Here is a 23,209-nt window from a genome sequence, read left to right as displayed (position 1 = left end):
GGATTGGAAAAGCAATGAAGTTTCTAACAATCTAGGAGAATTTACAAATGATGAGTTTAGGGACTTGTGTGAGAACTTAAGTATAATACTTGTGAACACACCTATGGAAATTGTTCAACCAGCAATGGCTTTTGTGAAAGAGATCATGTACCATTTGATGCAAAGTTACACAAGGTGCTAGAAGATCGGCTAAAGTGCAAACTGCACACACCTCTGGCTTGGGCAGGATATGATACAAATACATTGCAAATGGCTGGGACAATAGCACAATACAATTGGTATAGCCCAATACAATTTGTCATCCATAAAATGTGATGGTTCTCCAGCCCGAGACTAAATGACCATGAACTCCATTTTCTCCACCCACGTAAATACACTACCCTCTGGCAGGAAAGTGTTTAACAAAGTCAAATCATCAGAAAAGATTCAGAGCCCACGGTAACATCACATAAGAGTATCTGGGGAGACTTCACTTCTGGGCATAAGGAAAGGGAAGATCCCCTCAGAAAAATATGTAAATCTGATAATACAACCTGACAGCCTGACCACAATTGCATATTTCTCACAAGTAATAAGAATGCATTATCAACTTTCAAACTTGAAAATGTGGGAGAAGGTGATAATGACAAGACACCATGTACATTGCATACCCATGTATTCTGTGAGTTAGAGCCAGAAGTGTAAAATCAGATAGTTCAAGGGGTAGATGCCAAAATACATACCGATCATCGTGAAGAGGAAAAAGCAAACACATCCAAGGGTCATTGAATCTCAGAATCCCTACAGTGTCCATCAAATCCACACTGAACCTCTGAAAATCATCCCACTCTCTCCCTGCATTCCCCATGGCTAATCTATCTAACCTACACATCCCTGGCCATTATAGATAATTTAGCACGGCCAATCTACCTAACCTGCACATCTGTGGATTGTGGGAGGAAACCAGTACATCCAGAGGAAACTCAGACAGGATAAATGTGCGGACTCCACATAGACAGTCACTCGAGGATGAAATCAACTTCAGGTCCCTGGCATTGTGAGTTAACAGTGCTAACCACTGAGCCACCATGCACCCACCCTTGCCTAAAGTTGGTTCCTGGGCGATGTACTGACTAGAAGAGTCAGATAACTGGAGAAAGACTGTGATAGTGATATGATTAGGGAAATCCATGGGCAAATGCAAAAATTGGTTAGAAATCCAGGAGGAAAGACAAGAGGTAAGGGCCCTGGATTGGCCAAAGGGAGAAGATAGATGGAGAAAAAGAAAACAAAGCTCGAATTCGAGAAATGATTCAAGAGGTATGGCTAGGAGGAGAAAAGAATTGCAGATAGTGCAAAGAACCTTTGGTAGGCAGACTGACAGGAGTACTCTAGAGAGGCTTCAACAAAATATGGAAAGTCACAGCCTGAGGACCTGTCAATCAGACTGACTGTTAAGCAGGAAATCCGGAGAAGATAATCAAATACTCTTTGAAGAAAACCGTATTTTTGGATTTCCTGTCAACTATTGCGCCAGCTGGTGGAATCGAAATTCATAAATAAAACCTGGAATTGAAAGCTCCTCTCAGTCGTGATGACTGCGAAGCTGTCATTGAGTGTAGTAAATTTTCCAAGCAAGGAACACATCTCAAGGGCAGCTGGGAATAGGCAACAAAAGCTGCCCTTGCCTAAACCCCATCAGAGAAGAAATAAAAAAAAAGATCACACATTTGTGGCATGACTCAGAGGGCAACCTGAAGCCTCTTCGGTGCCAATGACAGAGGTGGAAGCAGCTCGGGCAGCCTGGGGACTTTGGGATGCCTCAAGATGGTGCTCTAATAATTTTTAAAAAGGGGGCCAAGAGTAAATGGGTAACCTCTCTGAAGAAATCTTGGGTGCTACTATGGCTGTGTTCCCTGACCACAGACCCTTCTTTTGGGCTGTGTAGCCTCTGACTGTGGAGCTCCCCTAAGTTACCATAGAGGGGCTACTTCTCAATGAGAAATGGCCATAATTGTAGGAGGTTTAGAGGAGATTTGAGGAAATTTCTTTTTTCACCTACAGGGTGGTGGAGGTCTGGAATACACTGACTGGGAGAGCTGAGGTGAAAAACCTCACAATCTTTCAAAAGTGCTTGAACGAGCATTTTATGTGTCATAACAATCAAGGTTATGGGCCTCGTGTAGGAAAGTGGGACCAGTATAAGTTGTATTATAGTTTTGACCATACAGATTTGATGGGCTGAATGGCCTCTTCTTTACTGTATGATTTTACATGGCAAGGCTTATCAAGTCATCAGTGGAATGCTCATGGCAAGCAAAACTTAGTGAATAAAGACAAAATGTTGCAGGAAACGTTGGGAAATCTGCTACCTAATTTTGCACATCCTCTGTTACAAGGTTGTGTAGGGTTGGTCATGATGTTCCTGCATCACTAAGTCAAAATGAAAGACCACTGCAAGAGTAATAAACCACTATTCAAGCCAAATATAATTGTGTGTATCATAGATATCATTGAATTTGAGCAAATATACAACTTCAGTCTTCAAATAAACAGACTCGCCCCCAACCTAGGAGACCCCAGTTTCACTGCCACAGCCTCACCACAACCAAGGGACCCCAGCTCCAGGCCAACCACAACCCCGGCTCCTGGCCACCATCGCCATGCTGATAACCAGGAGCTCCCACTCAAATAAACATGTTCTTATAGTTTTATTTAAACCTTATGATTTTATTATTGCTTTCAGATATATATTTTACTTATACCTAAGTGGTTTAGAGATTGTGGGCTAGATTTTTGTGGAGTCAGCCTGATTCAGCGAGCCTGGAAAAGCAGCATACCAGGATTTTCACCTCCATTTCTGGCATCAGTAGTTTTTTGTTTTGACCACTTGGCTGAGCTCCAAATTCACTTGTGGATAAGTTCAGCCGCAGTCTGTTTAGAGAAGACGGTGCTGAATGTTGTAGATTTACTCCATCTGGTTTATTGGGCACAGTAATCATTCAGAGCATACATCTCTGCAGAATCTTCTTGATCTGGATCATTGAAAGTCTTGATGACTCCTCAGAGTCACCTTCACCTTACACTCAGTGCAGTATAAGACTAATTCTAAATCATTAGTTTCCCAGAAAGTGAACCAGTAGCAGCAACTTTATTTCATTATTCCTTCTACTAATTTAGCTTTCAGCTTTCCTACTTTTCAGGTGTTCTGTGGAAACACATCTCCACAGCCTACCTATGCTGGTCTGCTGCTGATATCCCATCCCTGATAGACTTGGGTTTTTCTTTAGAATTAATTGCTCTCTGTTTCTTGAGCAATCTGAGATCAGAAACTGATTTCCTAGTAATCTGATGTCACAGCCAAAAATCCAAGACCTTTCCCAAAAAAAACCCTGAAGTTTTAGTTTCCCTTTCAGTAAGGACCTTCCTCAAAAAAACACAGTCTCTGGAACCAAAGTCAGTGTACCCACCGAACCATTGGTTTTGCCAATTGCATATGCTTTTACCTCATCCTGAGAACTGCAGCGTACAAATGTAAATACTTCTATGAGTCCAGGCATTGTCGAGGTGGCAGTGGAGTGAGAGTTTCCTGATTGCGGTAGGCCCAGAGTGGGAGCTCCTGGTTATCAGCATGGCGATGGTGGCCAGGAGCCGGGGTTGTGGTTGGCCTGGAGCTGGGGTCCCTTGGTTGTGGTGAGGCTGTGGCAGTGAAACTGGGGTCTCCTAGGTTGGGGGCGAGTCTGAGTTCAGCACAGCACCAGGCATCAGCAGCATGCCAGGAAGGTGGGCCGAGTAATGAAGAGATGGCGCCTGGAGAGTGGTGACTCCGACACTGGTGCGTCCAGAGTGGGTATGGGCTGGCTATGGGCTTGTGGTGGAGACAGCAGAGCAAAGATGGACTTTTATTCGGCTTTATCTTTTTATTCTTAAAACACTCAAATTGGTGCCGGATTGTGGCGACAGTTGAAGCTTTTCACTGTATTTCATTGTGTTATTTGTTGTAGAGTACGTGACAATAAAATAATGAGAATAAAAAAAAATGATCTATACAAATAGTAACATGGATTTAAATTAGTCAGTTGAGATTAGAGGCAATGTTGAGGTTATGATTGATGTTTGAGATAACAAGAATACACTGATTTAATTTATTTTTCTTATTTAAATGCAGTGTTAAAGGTGACTATTGTTTGACTCAAACATTGGCTGTCTTACATGTAACTCTGTCCAGGTTGAGACATTGCTGATAATTTGTGAACTGTCTCCCAAAGGACTTCAAGCTATAGATTATGTAACAGCACGAGTCTCATATGTGGTCCCCTCGAGGCTATTGAGAAGTTTTGAAGGAACCTGTCAATGCAGCATTTTCCAGGAATGAAATTGCTTAACAAATTCCACTCTGAATGAGAATGTCAGACGTGGTCCATTTCTTCTTAAAATCAGGTCTTTAAAATTGACAATGTGTACACCTTGTCACCTCACTTCATAAACATGGAGAGATACATTCACTGCACCAAAATGAGATTGAGTGGTTGACCTCAATCTGCTAGTGTTGGAGCCAAGGAAAGCCCAGTCACTCTACTCTCCAAACTCCTTGGTGATCACAGACATTGTTTTTTTTCCCTTTTCTTTATCTTTATCCTTACCTTTATCCGTTTTGAAAAATGGTCTTGCTCTCAGTACAGAGCAGTATTCCCATGGGGCACGCGTTGAAGTCAAACTTGCAAAGTTGCTGTAATGGTTGCCTTTTTAAGAATGGCTGTCTTGCTGGAAATGAGTATCTTCTTTTTGGATATGGCCTCCAATTGATTTCATCACCCTCAGGAGGTTATCCTCTCAGTTGCTCCAATGTGATAGAGAGGAATGTATATGTCATCATTCATTTCCAATCTGTGCTTTGAACGAGCTTGAAATCTGATTGTCTCACATTCAATGAGAGTTCCTCAGGGTCCGAAGTGGACCTTCTCCAGATTGGCACTGAAAACTAAACTTGACGACTTGTTGTGAAACTGTTACCAGACACAAGTGGAGGAATACGATAACATCTATTCGAAAGAAGAGTCATATTGGATCTGAAACATTAACTCTGTGACTCTCTCTGCAGCTGAGTTTCTTCAGCACATTCTGCATTTATTTAAAATCAATGTTGCTCCAACTCTTTGACTTCCAACAAAACATTTCACCCTTGAACATGAGAAGAATTAACAGTGTAGATTTACATTGTGTGCTGTTCTGAATTCATTAACATTTTACTGAATTAAAATTTAATGTTTATTTTACTGTTAAAAGCTACTGCTTTCTTAGAAGTGTAAGCATTTAGACTATTTGCTGGAATGTTATTACAGGTATAGTGTTTCAATTCCAGTTACCTGATATCTAAAATCCAGACATTTTTTAGGCTGCCAATATGAATATTAATTATTATTAGACAACTAAAATGACTAATGGGCTGATTGGCTGGTTGTTAGATTTGTGGGGTACTGTGCTAACTAATTAACAGATTTGCATGTCTATTTTTTTCCCTTGCTAAATGTTTTGGGTGACTCTCGACCTAACCAAGCTGAAGCCATCAAGATGCTAAATCTAGCCTGGACTCAGTCCTGGGATTGCTCGTTTGAGATGCTGTGTCTCTATAACTAAATTTGTGTCCTTCACCATCAGTGATGGGGCCAAATGAATTCATTTCATTGCTTTCAATTATGAACTAGCCTGGCTGCTATAGTCATCAGTGTCTCACTCTAAGGCATGCCAGTCTTAATATTGTCCACCACACCTTGCTAGTGTTCGCTTTCCTATTCCACATAACTTTGTATGCAGGTTATTCTACCTCTTTCCATTTGTGAAAGATCCCTAAGCAGTCACAGTTGCCTTTGACTCGAATGCCTACTTATAACTTGAGAAGGCAGTATTTTATACTAATTTCATTTGTTATTTGGTTGTAATCTCCAGGTAAATAAACTAGAACGGGAAAAAGTACAAGAAGTGAAGCAAGTGCGGGAGCTGGAGCAACATAAGCAGACGGTGCTGACCACAGACCTTAAGGCTAAACTCCATGAAGAGAAAATGAAGGAGCTACAAACCGTCCGCGAGATCCTACTAAAGCAACACGAGCAGGAACTAGCCCGCGCAATCAAGATCAAAGACAGCGAAATTCAGCGACTCCAGTCCACTCTGAACGTCCTACGGGATGGGGCAGCTGACAAAGTCAAGACTGCCCTGCTCAATGAAGCCAGAGAAGAAGCTCGGAAGGGATTTGACGTCGAACGCACCAAGCTGCAGCAGGAGATAGTGGAGCTGAAGTCCACGAAGAAGCAGGTGGAGGAATCCCTGAACTACGTCGTCCAGGCTGATAAGAAGAAAGCTGCTGAGCTGAGGAGCGCTCACCAGTCTCATCAGGACGAGATCACCAGAATCAAGAAGGAGTGTGAGAGAGACATTCGTAGGCTGGTAAGTGGAGAGGAACTGTCTGGGTTTTCTGCTGAAGATCCCAAGAATTGACTTAATCCCCTTCCCTTTATCAATTACAGTAGTTGAACCTTACTACAAATGCAAGATCAGCAGTCCTGTTACTCCATAGGGACCTTTAGGCATTAGGAGAAAGTGAGGACTGCAGATGCTGGAAATCAGAGTCAAAAAGTGTGGCGCTGGAAAAGCACAACCAGTCAGGCTGTATCCAAGGAGCAGGAGAGTCAATATTTAGTGCATAAACCTTTCATCAGGGACCCAATGGGTTGAGAGATAAATGGGAGAGGGCAGGGCTGGGAGCAAAGGTATCTAGGAAGATGATAGGTAGATGAAGATGGGGAGTTTTGGTGATAGGTCGGAGCAGAGGGTGGAGCGGATCAGTGGGAAGGAAGATGGACAGGTAGGACAATTAAAGAGGGCAGTGCCGAGTTGGAGGGTTGTATCTGGGATAAAGTGGGGGGGGGGGAGATGAGGAAACATGTGAAATTGATATTGATTCCATATGATTGGAGGTTCCAAGGCAGAAGATGAGATGTTCTCATTCGAATCCTCCCACTTTAATCAGACCAAAGGGGTAACCACGGGCACCCACGTGGGCCCCAGCTATGCCTGCTTCTTCATGGGGTACAAGGAACTGTCTGTCTTCTGTAGTTACGCTGGTACCATTCCCCACCTTTTCCTCCATTACGTCATTGACTGTATCGGTGCCACCTCGTGCTCCCACGAGGAGAATGAACAGTTCATTAACTTCATGAACACCTTCCACCCTGATGGGGCCCATGTGGGTGCCCATGGTTAACCCTTTGGTCTGAATGAAGTGGGAGGATTCAAAGGAGAACACCTCATCTTCTGCCTTGGACCTTCCAGCGACACTGAATCAATGTCGATTTCACCAGTTTCTTCATCTCCCCTACCCCCACCTTATCCCAGATCCAACTCTCCAACCTGTCACTACCCACTTGAACTGTCCATCTTCCTTCCCACCTATCCACTCCACCCTCCGCTCCGACCTATCACCATCACCCCCTACCTTCATCTACCTCTTGCCTTCCCAGCTACCTTCCCCCAGCCCCCCTCCTCCCATTTATTTCTCAGCCCCCTTGCCCCCCCCCCCCTTCCCCGCTCCCCCATGCACACACATTCCTGAAGAGCTTATGCCCGAAACGTCGATTGTCCTGCTCCCCGGGGGATGGTGCCTTACCAGCTGTGCCTTTCCCACGCCACATTTTTGGCCTTTAGCCATTAGGTGGGGAACAAACTGAGATTTGTAATGAAGAGATCACCGGACATAGGCTCAAGTAAGATTCTTTAAAGTTGGGTTACATTACTAGTTTTTTGTTAGATTTCAAACAAGTGCATATATTTTGTATGCATCTAATTATATTGTTTATAAATATACAAATGAAAGTAAAATAACTGCTTTTAAAAGAGCAGATGATCCTGCAAATAATGAAATTAATCGTAACTAAACTTTCACTTTTCTGGGAAAGGCTTTAACGCAATGACCTGAATTTTAATCTGGAAGCAAATTCTGTGCAGGGGTGCAATGGGGTGTAGGGGCTGGATGGACGGTATGGTGATTCTAGGTTGGGGAACCCACAATGAGTGTCCTCCCAAATTTATCTGTAGTGCTTCTTCATGTCATGTGATTCTCTCCAGTTCCACTGCCTGAATGGCAGGCTGAGGGCCTTTGGCAAGGGACATCTGCACCACAGTATTAAAACCTTCCAGAGTAAGACGGTGAGAATGACAGAGATTGTGGGAGATCTGTGAGGAGGATGTGGTAGAGTCCCAAATCAGAATGAGAGTGGGGGAGTATCCTTTTAAAACTATAATAGGTAAATGGCCAACAGACTTATTTGCAAGTAGGTTCTCATAGAAACATATAAAATAGAAACCGGAGTAGGTTACTCAGCCCTTTGATCATCCCCAATCATTCATTCTGATCATGGTCATCCAACTCAATAGCCTGCTTTCGCTTTTCCTTCCTGTCCTTTGATCCCTTTAGCCCCAAGTCATTCAACTCATTCTTGAATTGTACAATTGTGCCTCTTGCCCCAACCTCCCCAGAAGGAAAACTTGCAAATGATGCATTCTGGTCTGGCTTGTATACCTCGGTACAGTGCTCCAGTATAACTAGCACATTCATTTCTAATTATAATTTACTGCTTTATCCCTTTGGAGATGTGGGTTGGACCAATGCAAGGTTTGTTTCTTGTTCCAGGCGTTTTTGTATTTTAGTCTCTCTCACAGCCCCGAAAAGATGTGAAGATTCAGCCTGTATTTTCTAAGTTCTGCTATGCTAATTATGCATTAATCTGTTATGGGTAACCTTTGGGGAGGTGATGGGCTAGTGGTATTATTGCTGGACTGTTAATCCAGAGACCCATGTCATGTTCTGGTGACCTGGGCTTGAATCCCTCCACAGCAGATGGTGGAATTTGAATTCAATAAAAATCTGGAATTAAGAATCTGAAGAATACCATGAATCTATTGTCAGAAAAACCCAATCTGGTTCACTAATGTCTTTTAGGGAAGGAAATCTGCCATCCTTACCTGGTCTGGCCTACATGTGACTCCAGACCCACAGCAATGTGGTTGACTCTTAACTACCCTCTGGCAATTAGGGATAGGCAATAAATGCTACATAGCCAGTGACGCCTTCATCCTGTGAATGAATAACACAGGAATTTATGTAAACATAGCAAAAGAGTATTTCAAGTCCAACTATTCAGGGAATGATTAGTGTACAAAGAATTGCAGTTTTCAATAACATTCTAAGCCAGAACTTTCTCAAGGTTATCTTCCTCTGCTTGTTTATGGCCATACATTCCATGAAAATAAAAGTCCATAATTTTCTTCCCTAAACTCTTCCTCAATTATAATGTAATAACTAAGAATAGACTGAACTTATAGATCACATGCTGCAGTGTAAGGGAAAACAGGTTCCTGCCTCTCTAAGGACAGTACATCTTGATATAATCATTGTTGAAAGCTTAGTTAAGAAGTGACCTTTAAATAATCTTAGATAAAAGCTTAGTTAAGAAGTGGCACTTCCATTTACTGAAACCCTTTCACAGCTCCAGCTGTTGCCAACAGCAATTTGCATTTATATAGGTACTTTAATGTGACAAAACATGCCAAGGGTGCTTCATGACAACAGTTACTAAATAGAGTTTTATTCCAATCCATATAAGATAATATTAGGGCAAATAACCAAACTCTTGGCCAACAAGGTGATTTTACGGAGTGTCTTAAATGAGGAAAGGCAGAGAAGTTGAGGAGCTTAGAATTTCAGAGTTTAGGACCGGGATAATGGAAAGGATATCTGTCAGTTGTGATGTGGTGGCAGTTAAATTACTAGAAATGGAAGCATTGAAGAAAATGCAAAGGGGGTTTACAAGAAGGATACCAGAACTGAGAGACCATTATCAGAAAAGACTGGAGATCTTTTCTGTAAAAGAGAAAAGACTAAGAGGTGACCTGAAGGGGTTCTTTAAAATTCTGAAAGGGTTTGATGGGGTAGACATTAAGATATTTTCACTTGTGGATGAGTTCAAAACTAGATGACATAAATACATCAGTCACTAAGGAATCCAGTATGAATTAGATGGGAAAAGGATTATAGATAGCATAATTGCCAACAGAAATCTGTTGTGACATTATTCCTGTTTTGAAGTTATAAAATTTTATGTATTTCTCTCTAACTGTCAAGTGTTGCTCAGCTACTTGCGGAACGTTTCAGAGAACACCTCTGGGACACCCGGACCAACCAACCCAACCAACCCGTGGCTCAACACTTCAACTCCCCCTCCCACTCCACCAAGGATATGCAGGTCCTTGGACTCCTCCATCGCCAGACCATAGCAACACGATAGCTGGAGGAAGAGCGCCTCATCTTCCGCCTAGGAACCCTCCAACCACAAGGGATGAACTCAGATTTCTCCAGTTTCCTCATTTCCCCTTCCCCCCCACATTGTCACAGTCCCAACCCTCAAACTCAGCACCACCTTCCTAACCTGCAATCTTCTTCCTGACCTCTCTGCCCCCACCCCCACTCCGGCCTATCACCCTCACCTTATCACTCTCACCTTAACCTCCTTCCACCTATCGCATTTCCAAAACGCCCCTCCCCCAAGTCCCTCCTCCCTACCTTTTACCTTAGCCTGCTTGGCACACTTTCCTCATTCCTGAAGAAGGGCTCATGCCCGAAACGTCAATTCTCCTGCCCCTTTGATGCTGCCTGACCTGCTGCGCTTTTCCAGCAACACATTTTTGGCTCTGATCTCCAGCATCTTCAGTCCTCACTTTCTCCCAGCTATTATAAAACTCCAGCTGCATTTTATGTTAGGTGTGAGGTCTCCATGATGCAATGGAAAAGTGAATTGAGTTTTCTACACTGGGGAGAATGAATCATTATGATCTTTTGACACAATTTAGATAATTTGGTATAGTGTGGCTAATAAAGTGCTCAGTCGGAGGGAAAGTATTTAAGTCGGCAGCTTCGGAAATGATCTCCCTGAGTGCTGGGGAGAGGACATTGTCCAGATATCTCTTCTTCAGCGATGTAGCTAAATTAAATCCTTACCCAGACCTCAGGAAATAACTCACAGCAAAACTAAAAATCAGTTACTGAAAACTAACAATATTACTGACAGGTAGTGCGGTATAGCTACTCAAAAGGAATTCCAGAGAGAAAACCAGGTGAAATGCTCACATGTGCGTAGATTTTGAAAATACAGTTTGTAGGAATAATTACATGTATTGCAGGAGCCATTCCAAAGAGATCACAGCAAGGCTATGCACCTTTGGTTGAAAGGGAAAGCCTGCTTATTGTAGTAGAACGAAGCAAAGATTTTGAGAAACAGAACTAAGAGAATTACAGTATCACTTATACTCTTGTTACTTTTATATGATGGGAGATGCCTGTATTGAGATTATTACTCAGTGGCCTGAGATATCAAATGGAGTGCTGTGTCCCATGAAGCAATGTGTTTCATGGGCCTGGGTCTCATGGCAAGGAACATTCAAAGGCTGACTAAATAGGCAGAGTCACAAAGTGTGGCACTGGAAAACCACAGCAGGTCAGGCAGCATCCGAGGAGCAGGAGAGTCGACGTTTCGGGCATAAGCCCTTCATCAGGAATGTCTGATGAAGGGCTTATACCCGAAACGATTACTCTCCTGTTCCTCGGATGCTGCCTGACCTGCTTGGTTTTCCAGCGCCACACTTTTTTACTCTGATCTCCAGCATCTGCAGTCCTCACTTCCTCCTAACTAAATGAGCAGGTGAAAGGCAGACGGACTTTAATGTAGAGATTGGTAAAGTGATGCATTTTGGCAAAAGAGATAGAGAAAGCCAATATGGACGTAATGGCACATTTCTTAAAAAACTGCAGGACTAGAAGGATCTGGGAGGCAAATTTGTATTGATTGTTGAAGATGGCAGAATACACTGTCAGAGTGGTCAGCAAAACACATGGGATGTTTTCAATAGAGATATTGAGTACAAAAGCAGGAAGGGTATGTCATCACGATCTATACTGCACAAAGTTTGAACAATTCCAAAACTCATCCAGCCAGCGTGTACCTTCCTCACCGCCCTCCTTTATTTCCCCATCCCTCAAAATGTCGATTCCAAAATCTTTGTCTTTGTTTTCAAATCCCTCCGAAGACTCTCTGATCATTACTCAGCAATTTCGTCCAACACCTGTCTTTTAACTTTATGATTCTGGTCTCTAATATATTCTGTCCTTCATGTATTTGCACTATTGGTGGCAGATTTTTGAAGCTTTCTTTGTTTACTCTCTATAGCTCCCTCCCTAACTCTTCCTATCAGTTCTTCTTTCCTCATCCTTGAAAGCATCCATAAATGATGCCTACCTTGAACTGTTTCAGTGTTTACCCTGTATTAATTTCTATATGAAGCACCACAAAATCTTGATTCTAATAAGTTATTGCAATAGATAACCACAGTCTTGCATAATATGTTATTTCATATGCAGTAACACTCAGCCACTGAGAGAAGGTAATTAGTGGTAATTTCCCTAGCTCTGAACCAGAGTTCAAGTCCCACCTCAGGACTTGGTGGTCACAGAAGGTGTGTAGTTATGTGGCTGATTAACTTGATAATAGATCTGTAAATTCTTCCAACACAACTTGGCAGGTGATAACAGTGGGAAGGATTACTGGTTAGCATAGAACCAGATGGTAGCTGCAGTGCAACAGCCTCCTGACATTAAAAGATTTCCTGCACAGGTTCATGCCATAAGCAAGTGCCATCTTTGTTCCAAAGGACTGTGGTAAGCCACCACTGGCACATAGTAGCTCTCAAATTATTGTACAGGAGCAAGAATAACACATATCTCTGTTCTTGCAGTGCCGGTTATAAATGTCTAAGCTAATGGCTAACATCAACCATTCCAACCAGAATCTTTACCTACCCTCAAATGTCCTCCCTCCTCAGGGTGTGAGGGAATTTTTAAATTTAGGATTGCGATTCCCACCAAAGTTTGTATTTAAATATAGAAATGGAAGATTCAGGGTTCAATGTGTGAATGCTAAATACCAAAGCCACACATTGCATTTCAGTTAAGAAAGCAGTTATTTTGCTGTCCAGCTGGACTTATTATTAAGATGTGGAATACTTCTTTGAGTAGCACTAAATAAGATTGATCCATCCCAACTTATCATCAGAGTGACAAAATGTGGATTCAAATTACTTCTCATGGCTTCTGTTCAAAATTCCTCGACATGCAATTACCGTGGGAATAAATAATAGTGTTTGAACCGGTTTTGTTCTTATTTGAGGAAGATCCAAATGTTGCTGCTTCAAATCATTATGTTGCCTGGCACAATGTTTTGTTGCTAGGCAACATGGAGGAAAATGGGACAGGAAGGCTTACATCCATTGCCTTAATGACTGAGGTTTGACTTGTCCACCCAAGCAGAGGAGACTGCTGGCTGCCTGTTCACTGTCCTAGTCGCCGTGTAAATGGTGAGGTTCAGGTGGGGTGAAGGAACCAGCCACCAGTCCAGCAAAGAAAGGAGAACGGTGATAGGACCTGTGTACTGTGTGCACTGTAAAGTATTATGTAATTTTATGCAGGTTTATATACCACAATAGCTACTTCGGGTCTAACCCCATCGACATGTGCTTCCAATTCATTTTTCCTCCTATTTATCAGCTTCCCCTTACACACACCTACACAGTGTGTCTCGACTACTCTCCATGACCGTGTTTAACTTGCTAGTCAGCATCTGGATAAAAATGGATCTCCTCAATTCCCTATTAGATTTATTAGTGACCACTGTATATTAATGGTTCCCAGTTCTGGTCTCAACTGCAAGTGGAACCATTTATTACCCTACCTAAACCCCATGATAATCTTGAAAATTTCTAGCAGTTCTCCCATAGGTCTAATTCTCTCAGGAAAATGTGAGGCAATGTGGATCAAGTGGGCAATTCTCTTCTATTTTAAGTGTATTTTTAGTGGCCCTATGCTTCATGGAAAACCTTCTAAATCTTAAAAAGATTTTTGCACCTTTTTTGCCCTGTTTATCAGTCCTCACACTCCTGGTGCTGCAGCACTGCTTGTATTTCCTTCTTTGGCAGCAGTTGGCTCTCCTTGTGTCTGATGTCCTCCCTTATAGGTAATGGTCAGCAGCCCATGTATATGGATGGACCAATGGATGGAAACTCTATACTGACATCTCCGATTCCCTCCTCAAGAAGGAGAAGATCAACCTAGGATTGATCTACCAAAAGAATTACAGTGTCATTTTAGGGTCACGCCAGTTGAAAGGTGGATAAAAGTCTCTTCTTAGGCAGCCCTTGCAATCATGAATGACTTGTTTCCATGATGGCTTCAATAGATGACTGACAGGTTCAAGGAGTGGTCTGTGGACTCTGCCACACTTGGGGAAGGTGGTGCTTTAAAGCTCAGGAAGTGGATTGTGTGAAAGTTTGTTCACTCTCTCCAATACCTCGACCACCTCTATGTTCTCCTGACCAAGTCTTTCGATGTCTTTGGTACCTTCCCCAAATGAACGTTCTCCATTGTAGTCAGTTGCAAGCTGGGACTCCCACAAGCTGGCTCAGATGTTTGATTTTTTCAGGAATGCTTTGAAGACATCCCTGAAGCCAATCCCTGAGAAGTGATAAATGCCATTTTTTTTAACTAGGTCAGTTAGTTGGAGTTGGTTGTCAGAAAGATACACTCAACAATAGTTTGAACGCATTTTCAGTGCTATTAATAGGAAATACATGCCGAGATACCTCTATGTATAAATGCAAGGACACACCTATTTGCCTATGGAACAATGAGTGCTCTTCGCAAGTTATTATTTGTGCAGTACATTGTGTCACAAAGTACTAACTAAATGCAGGGTTTATTGATGTCTTAATATTCTTCCACAGTAGTATGGAGTCATCCTGGGCTCAGTCAGCTCAGGTGATTCAGAAACACAAAATATTAAATGATTTCATAATTTCAATCTATAAATTTGCTCACCACTTTGGTGTGAACTGAACATGCAATATTCCATGCAGCGTATACAGACAGTTAATTCCTATGACCTGCTAATTATCTGATGACTGCTATAATATGATCAGAAACCTACAGTCATTTCAAGGCCAGGTTCAGTTGAAAGCTGAATTCGCAGGAGAACGTAAAGGACAATTATTTCATTTCAGTGCTCCCAGTGCACTCCAGGAGTACATTACCGGAAAAGCCCCTGATTTTCTGTCAACTAAAATTAATTTCCAAGCATACATTTCCAGTGATTGGTGCATGAAGCAGAAATCTCCCTGAGGGTTCTGCAGCACATTAGTGACAATAAAATTAAAAGTACAGCAGTGATGTATTGACTCAAGAGGTGCAAGTGTAAAAAAATACTTACATATGCTTCTTTTCATTGACATTTATAGCTTTGTTCCCTCCCTTTTTCTGGTACATTCATTCATGTTTTTCAGTAACGTTTAATGGTGTCAATTCTAACCTTAAAACTAAAGAAGTGATCTCAGAAGTACATTTGTGAAATCAGTCTCATTTTTAACCTTTTAGAGTGCAGCTCAAGTCTTGTAGATGAACCATGAAGTCTGATGACTTCCTGATGACTTTGTGGATCCATATGTGTTATGTTTCTGAGAGGTTTAAACTAAACGTATCATGGAGTTAATAAAAATGACAAACTAATTCCTAAATTAACCAGCTAATATTCCAAAAGAATATGAAAACTCTTGTAAACATAGCAACAAGCAGTCGTAGCCCTGACTCCCTGTAAGAGAATGCTTCATGTTGTATTCATTTATAGTCACTTTGTGTGGAATTTAAGTGTAAGAGCTGCAGCTCCCTGTATTTATTATCAAGAAATGTGTACATTCTGGAGTTCTTAGTGAGGCCAATTATTATTCTTTCAGCACCATGGTAATTTGTAGACTTAAATAGGTCCTCAGGGCAAGATATCATTTTCATGTTAATAGAAATACACGTTAGAATTCTTAGATGTTGGTTCCTTTCTTGGGTACTTATGGTGTTTCCTTCAAATGTCGAGGCATTTGGCTATGGACTAAGTGTAGATTACTATGATTTGACAATACTAGGTTATAGTCCAACAGGTTTATTTGGAAGCACTAGCTTTTGAACCGCTGCATCTTCATCAGGCGGTTGAGGATATTTCTGTCTTTCCTGTTTAGTTCCTTCATTTCCACTGCATTTTCATATTGGCGTCCCCACCATTTCAGACATCTATAGACACCTCATGTTATTTACTGACCTGACTGTAACAGCAACATGGTTAAAAAGTGCAAAAAGAGGAGCTGAGACATGGAGGAAATTTTAGTGATGCTGAACTCAGATTTTAAAAGTCAGTACATAGTAAAAGGGTAGAAAGGACTAAGGGAGTGATAACATACACAGTTCGAGGTGCAGGAGGGATTGAGTTTATGTTGGAAATGTTGCAATAGTCAGGTCAGTGACACTTGGCTAATTCTGTGAGAACAGAGATGATAGGTGTTACATGTATTTTTAACAGACAGATTGCTGTAAACTGGAGTGCTGGAGGTGTATGACAGTAAGTGATTAAAATGGTAGCACTGTGATGCCTGCTTCATGTCCTTGAATTTTCAAAGACCTAAGACATTGTGGCATTCATAAAACAGTTACAGAAACATTTTCTAATGGAATAGAATCCCTACAGTGTGGACACAGGCCCTTCAGCCCAACAAGTCCACATCTACCCTCTGAAGAGTAACCCACCCAGACCCATTCCCCTACCCTATATTTACTGTGGGCAATTTAGCTTGGCCAATTCACTTAATCTGCACATCTTTGTGATTCTGAGAGGAAACCCACAGGGAGAATGTGCAAACTCTACACAGACAGATGCCTGAGGCTAGAATTGAACCTGGGTTCCGGGCACTGTGAGGCAGTAGTGCTAACCACTGAGCCACCGTGCCACCCCACAGTTTATTCCACAGTCAATTGAGTGACCTTTGGATGTGAGCTTTACACAGTAGTTCAGGTGTCGAGGTGTTCTGTAAAATCTAATCTTGTTAATACTCCATGCAGTCTTTTTTCTCAAATCAGTTGGGATAACTGTAAGTCCCTTTCCCTCTTCATTTCAAGAGGGCACTTGACTGTTCTAAAATACATAGGACAATTTGATTTTGGATTTAACATTTTCCATCATTTATGTAATGGTGTCTATCCCAGCATAAACATTTATTAGATTCCCTACAGTGTAGAAACAGGCCCTTCATCCCAACCAATCCACACTGACCCTCCGAAGAGTATCCCACCCAGAACCATTTGCCTCTGACTAATGCACCTAACACTATGGACAATTTAGCATGGCCAATTCACCTGACCCGCACATCTTTGGACTGTGGGAGGAAACCGGAGCACCCGGAGCAAACCCACACAAACAAGGGGAGAACGTGCAAACTCCACACAGACAGTCACCCGAGGCTGTATTGAACCTGGGACGCTGGTGCTGTGAGGCAGCAGTGCTAACCACTGAGCCACCGTGCCGCAAACCACTAAGCCACCGTACCATAAGATTTTAAGAGAATGGGCCCTCTTTTTGGGATTTAACACACATTCCTTACCAGGAGGCTACATTGTTTGGAGTCAACTCTGTTGGTGTTGCTGATGAGAAGTTTCACTTACATGGAATCTTCATGTTGAAAACATATCAACGAGCTTGAGGGAGGCACAATAAAGTAAAAAAACGAGCTTGATAAACTTACATTGAAAATGTTTGTCTAATCATAATATTCACTTGTAAACATTAACAATCCATAACCAAAACTTTCATTCAATTGTTTTGCACATTTATGAGGGATTGCAAGCCAGAATAAAGATCCACTTGGATCCTTAACCTTTAACCTTCCCTGCTATCCAATGTGGTGGGGCTGTGTTACATATTCCCTATAACCTGCTGGTGAGCATTTAGATCACAAGGGATCAGAATGCCCTGCAATGTGCTGTACTGAGCCCTGCAAAAAGTTGCAGCCCAGGAGCTCAGGAGACATCCGCATTTCAACAATAAGACAATTGCAATTTCCTACTTTTTAGTGAGGATATCATGGGCATGAAGACCAGCTCCTAGAGTCAGAGAATTGGACAGTTTTAATGGGGAGACTGAGATGCTATGCAATAGAAACAGGAAGTGCTGCAGAAACTCATTAGGTTCAACAGCATCTGTGGAAAGAGAAAGGGGGTTAGTGCTTTTTATCTGGTATGGCTTTATCAGAACTGGAAGTGGTTAGAAAAGTGTGTTATTTATGTAAGTCGGAAGGGGAGCAGGACCAAGTGGAGTATTTTGATAAGGAGCGCAGAGCCAAAGACAAAGGGCTTGCCAATGGAAGATAGAGATGTAAAAAGGTGAAAATGAAGGTGTGAAAAGAAGAAAATTGGTTCACTTTGCTGAGGAAGGTAAACAAGATGCATGTGCGTGTTTGGTCGGTGCTGGGGGGGAGGGCGGGAGGTGCAAGCGGAAGGAGGGATTGTTTGAAGAATGTTTCAAATTTTCAGAGATCATGCTCTGAAGTTGTGGGATTCAGTATTGAGCCATGGATGCTATAAAGTGCTGAAGTGGAACATGGTTAGATGTTCCTCCAGCTTGCACTGAGCTCCGTTGGAATAATGTAGATGGCCCAGTTCAGAAATGTTGACATGGGAGCGTGGTGGTTTATTGAAATGGCAAGCAACTGGTAGATAAGGGTCATTTCTACAGAGAGAAATATATCAGCCTTAAAACTCTGTTTCTCTCTCCACAGATGCTGCCACACCTCTGATAAATTTCTCTGGCATTTTCTGTTTTTATTTCAGGTTTTCAGCATCTGCAGTATTTTGCTTCTATGTGAGATGTTTTCCTGCTGGAAAAGTTTACAGACATATAGGAAAGGTCAAATTTGACCAGAATATTTTAGTTTAATTGCTTGCCACATGTTTCATGAAATGTTTTTTTAGATTAGATTAGATTACATTAGATTACATTACAGTGTGGAAACAGGCCCTTCGGTCCAACAAGTCCACACCGACCCGCCGAAGCGTAACCCACCCATACCCCTACATTTACCCCTTACCTAACACTACGGGCAATTTAGCGTGGCCAATTCACCTGACCTGCACATCTTTGGAGTGTGGGAGGAAACCGGAGCACCCGGAGCAAACCCACGCAGACACGGGGAGAACGTGCAAACGCCACACAGTCAGTCGCCTGAGGCGGGAATGTTTGTGTTTTAACTTCTATGATAGATAGCCTAGATGAATCAACAGCAAAATAATTAAGGATATTGATTGAGCAGCAGCGCCAGAGTCTTTGAGTTGTCTTTTCAACAGCCATGGTTTAGAGGGCCTACAAATCATTAGAATCCAATTTTGTCATTCAACACATAATTACTTATTACCTACAGACTGTTATTGAAGGATTGTTAATGAAAAGGTCGCACTTTTTAATAGTTCAAGATCACACAACACCAGGTTATAGTCCAACAGGTTTAATTGGAAGCTAGTGCTATAACCTGATGTTATGTGACTTTTAACTTTGTACACCTCAGTCCAACACTGACATCTCCAAATCATCACTTTTTAATATTGTGAATAATTTTCTTTTCCAATGTCAGACATTGTTTTCTGAGTATTAACTTAATAAATATTAGAAATACTGGTGCAATCTGCTCCTTTTTAATCCATAATCCTTGCTTAAACAATTTACATTTATATTCAAAGACATTGTAGTATTCTCATGATTTATCAAAAGAGCAAACAAAGGTAATGGCATCAGTGCTATTTTTTCATCAGTAACCAGCCAGTTTCACCAAAACAATGGTGCTGCATGGTGGCTCAGTGGTTAGCACTGCTGCCTGACAGTGCTAGGGATCCAGGTTTGATTCCACCCTAGGGTAACTGCCTGTGTGGAGTTTGCATGTTCGCCCATGTTTTCATGGACTTCCTCCGGCTGCACCAGTTTCCTCCCACAGTCCAAAGATGTACAGGTTAGGTGGATTGGATATGGAAAATTGCCCATAGTGTGCAGGATAGATGGGTTAACCATGGGAAATGCGGGGTAAGATAGAGGATGGGTCTGGGTGGGTTGCTCTTTGGAGGATTGGTGTGGACTCGAAATGCCTGCTCCCACACTGTAGGGCTTTTATTTTTAAAACATGCACCTATAATTTTTTAGATTAGATTACTTACAGTGTGGAAACAGGCCCTTTGGCCCAACAAGTCCACACCGACCTGCCGAAGCACAACCCACCCAGACCCATTCCCCTACACCTAACACTACGGGCAATTTAGCATGGCCAATTCACCTAACCTGCACATTTTTGGACTGTGGGAGGAAACCGGAGCACCCGGAGGAAACCCACGCAGACACAGGGAGAATGTGCAAACTCCACACAGACAGTCGCCTGAGGCAGGAATTGAACCCGGTCTCTGGCGCTGTGAGGCAGCAATGCTAACCACTGAGCCACCGTGCCACCCACTAATCAGTAGTAGTGTTCCTACGTCTGAGCTGGAGGACTGGAATCAAGTCCCATCTGCTCCAGAGTTGTGTAATTAGGGCTGATTAGAAATATCTAGAAAGGAAACTAGTGAGAAATAAGTACAACATATGAAGATAGGTAATAACTATCTCCGCTGAGTGAGAATGTAATACCTCCCATGACATTCACTGATATAACCATCACTGAATCCAATAACATCAATGTCCTGGGGGTCACCCTCGACTAGGAAGTATATAACATTGCAGCTACTAAAGCAGGCCAGAGGGTGGGAATTCTGCAGCAAGTGCCTCATCTGTTGATTCCCCAAAACCTGTTGGCCATCTACAAGATATAAGTCAGGAGTGTGTTGGAATTCTGTCCAGTTGCTTGATTGGGACCTGTTCCAATAACACTCAGGATTGTTCCAAGACAGATCAACCTGTTTAATTAGTACATTCACCACATGGACTGCAATGGTTCATAAAGGCCCACCACCAATCTCTCAAGGCCACCTGGAGGTGGGCAATGAATGCTGGCCTTGCCAGTGATGTCCATAACTCCAGAATCAATGAAAAGAGCCAGAGGAGAAAGAAAACAAACAAGCCATCACATAGAAAGAAATAATGTGGAATGAACATTAGGTTTTTTAAAAATAAAAGCAAAATACTGCGGATGCAGGAAATCTGAAGCAAACACAGAAAACTCTGGTGATATTTAGCATATCTAGCAGCATCTATGGAGAGAGAAATGGGGTTTAATGTTTTGAGTCTGATTTGACTTTTTTTTCAAAACTGGGTTCTTATTCTTCAGAATCAGTGCCGAAGAAGCATTATATCAAGCTCGACATGTTAACTTGGTTTTTCGCTTCACAGCTGCTACCAGATTTGCTTTCCCCAACATTTTGTTTCAGACTTTTGTTTCCTGCTGACATCCAAAGCAAGCATCCCCAGCATTCTTGAAAGGCATTTTCTTTGATGTTAGTACAAAGTGGGTCTTTATCTAGGGATTCTGGAACAAGCTTTTGACCTAATGCTCATGCCACCTTGAAGTCCCTTGATTCCTTCCACTATAGCATCGCTTGCCTTGGCCCCTGGATCAAATCATCTATTGTTGAAACCCTCTCCCCTACCTTGTTACCTCTAATTTGACTACTCCAAAAGAATTCCTCATTGATTTCCCATTGTCTAGTCTCTGTAAGCTTGAGATCATCTAACACTTTGCTGCACATGTCGTAATTCTACTAAGACCTGTGTGCTCACAAACCTACCTTGGCTCCTGGCCAAGCAATGCCTTCATTTCATAACTGTACTCCTCGTTTTCTAGTTTCCCTGTAGGTTTGCCCCTTCTGATATCTACAATTTCCTCTATCCCACAACCTTCCAAGACATCAATGTTTTTCTAATTCTGTCCTCTTGTATATTCCCAATCCTAATTGTCCCACTGTTGGTGGTTGTACATTCAGTTGCCTGGGTCCAGAGCCCTAGAATCCTTTCTGCCTCAATTTCTGCTTTAAGATGGAGTTTAATCGGGACAAATGGAAAGTGATGCATTTTGGAAATCTAATGCAGGAGGGAAGTATACAGTAAATGGCAGAACCCTTCCGAGCATCAACATACTGAGGGATCTAGGCCTCAAGCCTGTGGTAAAACAAGTGAGTAAGTGGTCAAGAGGGCAAATGGTTGCTTGCCTTCATTGTTTGGGGCATAAAGATTAAAGATTAACAAGTCATGTTGTAGCTGTATAGAATTTTAGCTAGGCCACATTTGGAATACTGTATATGATTCTGGTCACCACACTGCCAGAATGGTGTGGAAGGTTTGGAGAGGGTTTACCAGGATGTTGTCTAGTTTGGAAGGTGTTAGATATGAGGAGAGATTGAACAAACTTTGTTTGTTTTCACTTAAACATTGAAGAGTGAGGGTAACCTGATAGAGATTTACAAAATTATGAGAGTCAAGGATAGAATAAATATTCAGAGTCTTTTTCCCAGGGTAGAAATGTCAATTACTTGAAGACATAGATTTAAGGCAAAATGGGTAAGTTTAAAGGAGATGTAAGAAGCACTTTTTTTTTTACACAGAGGATGGTAAGTGCCAGGAATGTGCTGCCAGAGCAAGTGGTGGAGGTAGAAACAAAAGCAATAAGAGGCATCTTGACAGATATATGAATAGAAAGGGAATAGAGGGATGCAGACTACACAGGTGAAAGGTGTTTAGTTGAGAAAGGCATTATGTGTCAGCATGGTCTTGATGGGCTGAAGGGCCTGGTCCTGTGCTGTACTTCTACTTTAAGCTGTGCTCTACTTTAAACCATTTCTTAAAAACTTATTTTCTACAAAGGGATTGATCACCTGACTTAACATCTTCTTATGTGACTCGGTGTTCAACTTTGTTTCATAATGCATTTAGGGATGTTTCATTATGTTAAAGGTGTTATGTATTTCTAGGCTGTTATTGTTGATTTCCCAGCTGTTTTGATGAGGTACAGTTTGAATTCACCTGGACAGTCTCAGATTCCTCCCTTCCCTTCCTCGACCTTTCTATTTCTATCTCAGGCAAACGAAACAACACGGACATCTACTACAAACCGACCGACTCCCACAGCTACCTGGACTACACCTCCTCCCACCCTGCCCCGTGTAAAAACGCCATTCCATTCTCCCAATTCCTTCGTCTCCGCCGCATTTGCTCCCAGGAGGACCAGTTCCAAAAACGTACAACCCAGATGGCCTCCTTCTTCAAAGACCGCAATTTTCCCCCCCGACGTGGTCGAC

At 42.2% G+C, this 23,209-nt stretch overlaps 1 protein-coding gene across 1 annotated transcript in view; it reads left to right on the top strand.

Annotated features, from left to right (window-relative positions):
* The window catches only part of LOC122539414 (janus kinase and microtubule-interacting protein 1-like), a 419,997-nt gene that overhangs the window by 241,577 nt on the left and 155,211 nt on the right, over positions 1-23,209 (top strand). Inside the window, 1 exon segment of the mRNA XM_087980036.1 lies at positions 5,926-6,423. Within this exon segment, the coding sequence (XP_087836162.1) occupies positions 5,926-6,423 (498 nt within the window).

The sequence above is a fragment of the Chiloscyllium plagiosum genome, unplaced genomic scaffold (assembly GCF_037043375.1).
Source record: "Chiloscyllium plagiosum isolate Xiang-an unplaced genomic scaffold, Cpla_swu_hap1 HiC_scaffold_36, whole genome shotgun sequence".
In the NCBI taxonomy this organism is placed as follows: domain Eukaryota; kingdom Metazoa; phylum Chordata; class Chondrichthyes; order Orectolobiformes; family Hemiscylliidae; genus Chiloscyllium; species Chiloscyllium plagiosum.
This window is presented reverse-complemented; position numbering and strand designations above follow the sequence as displayed.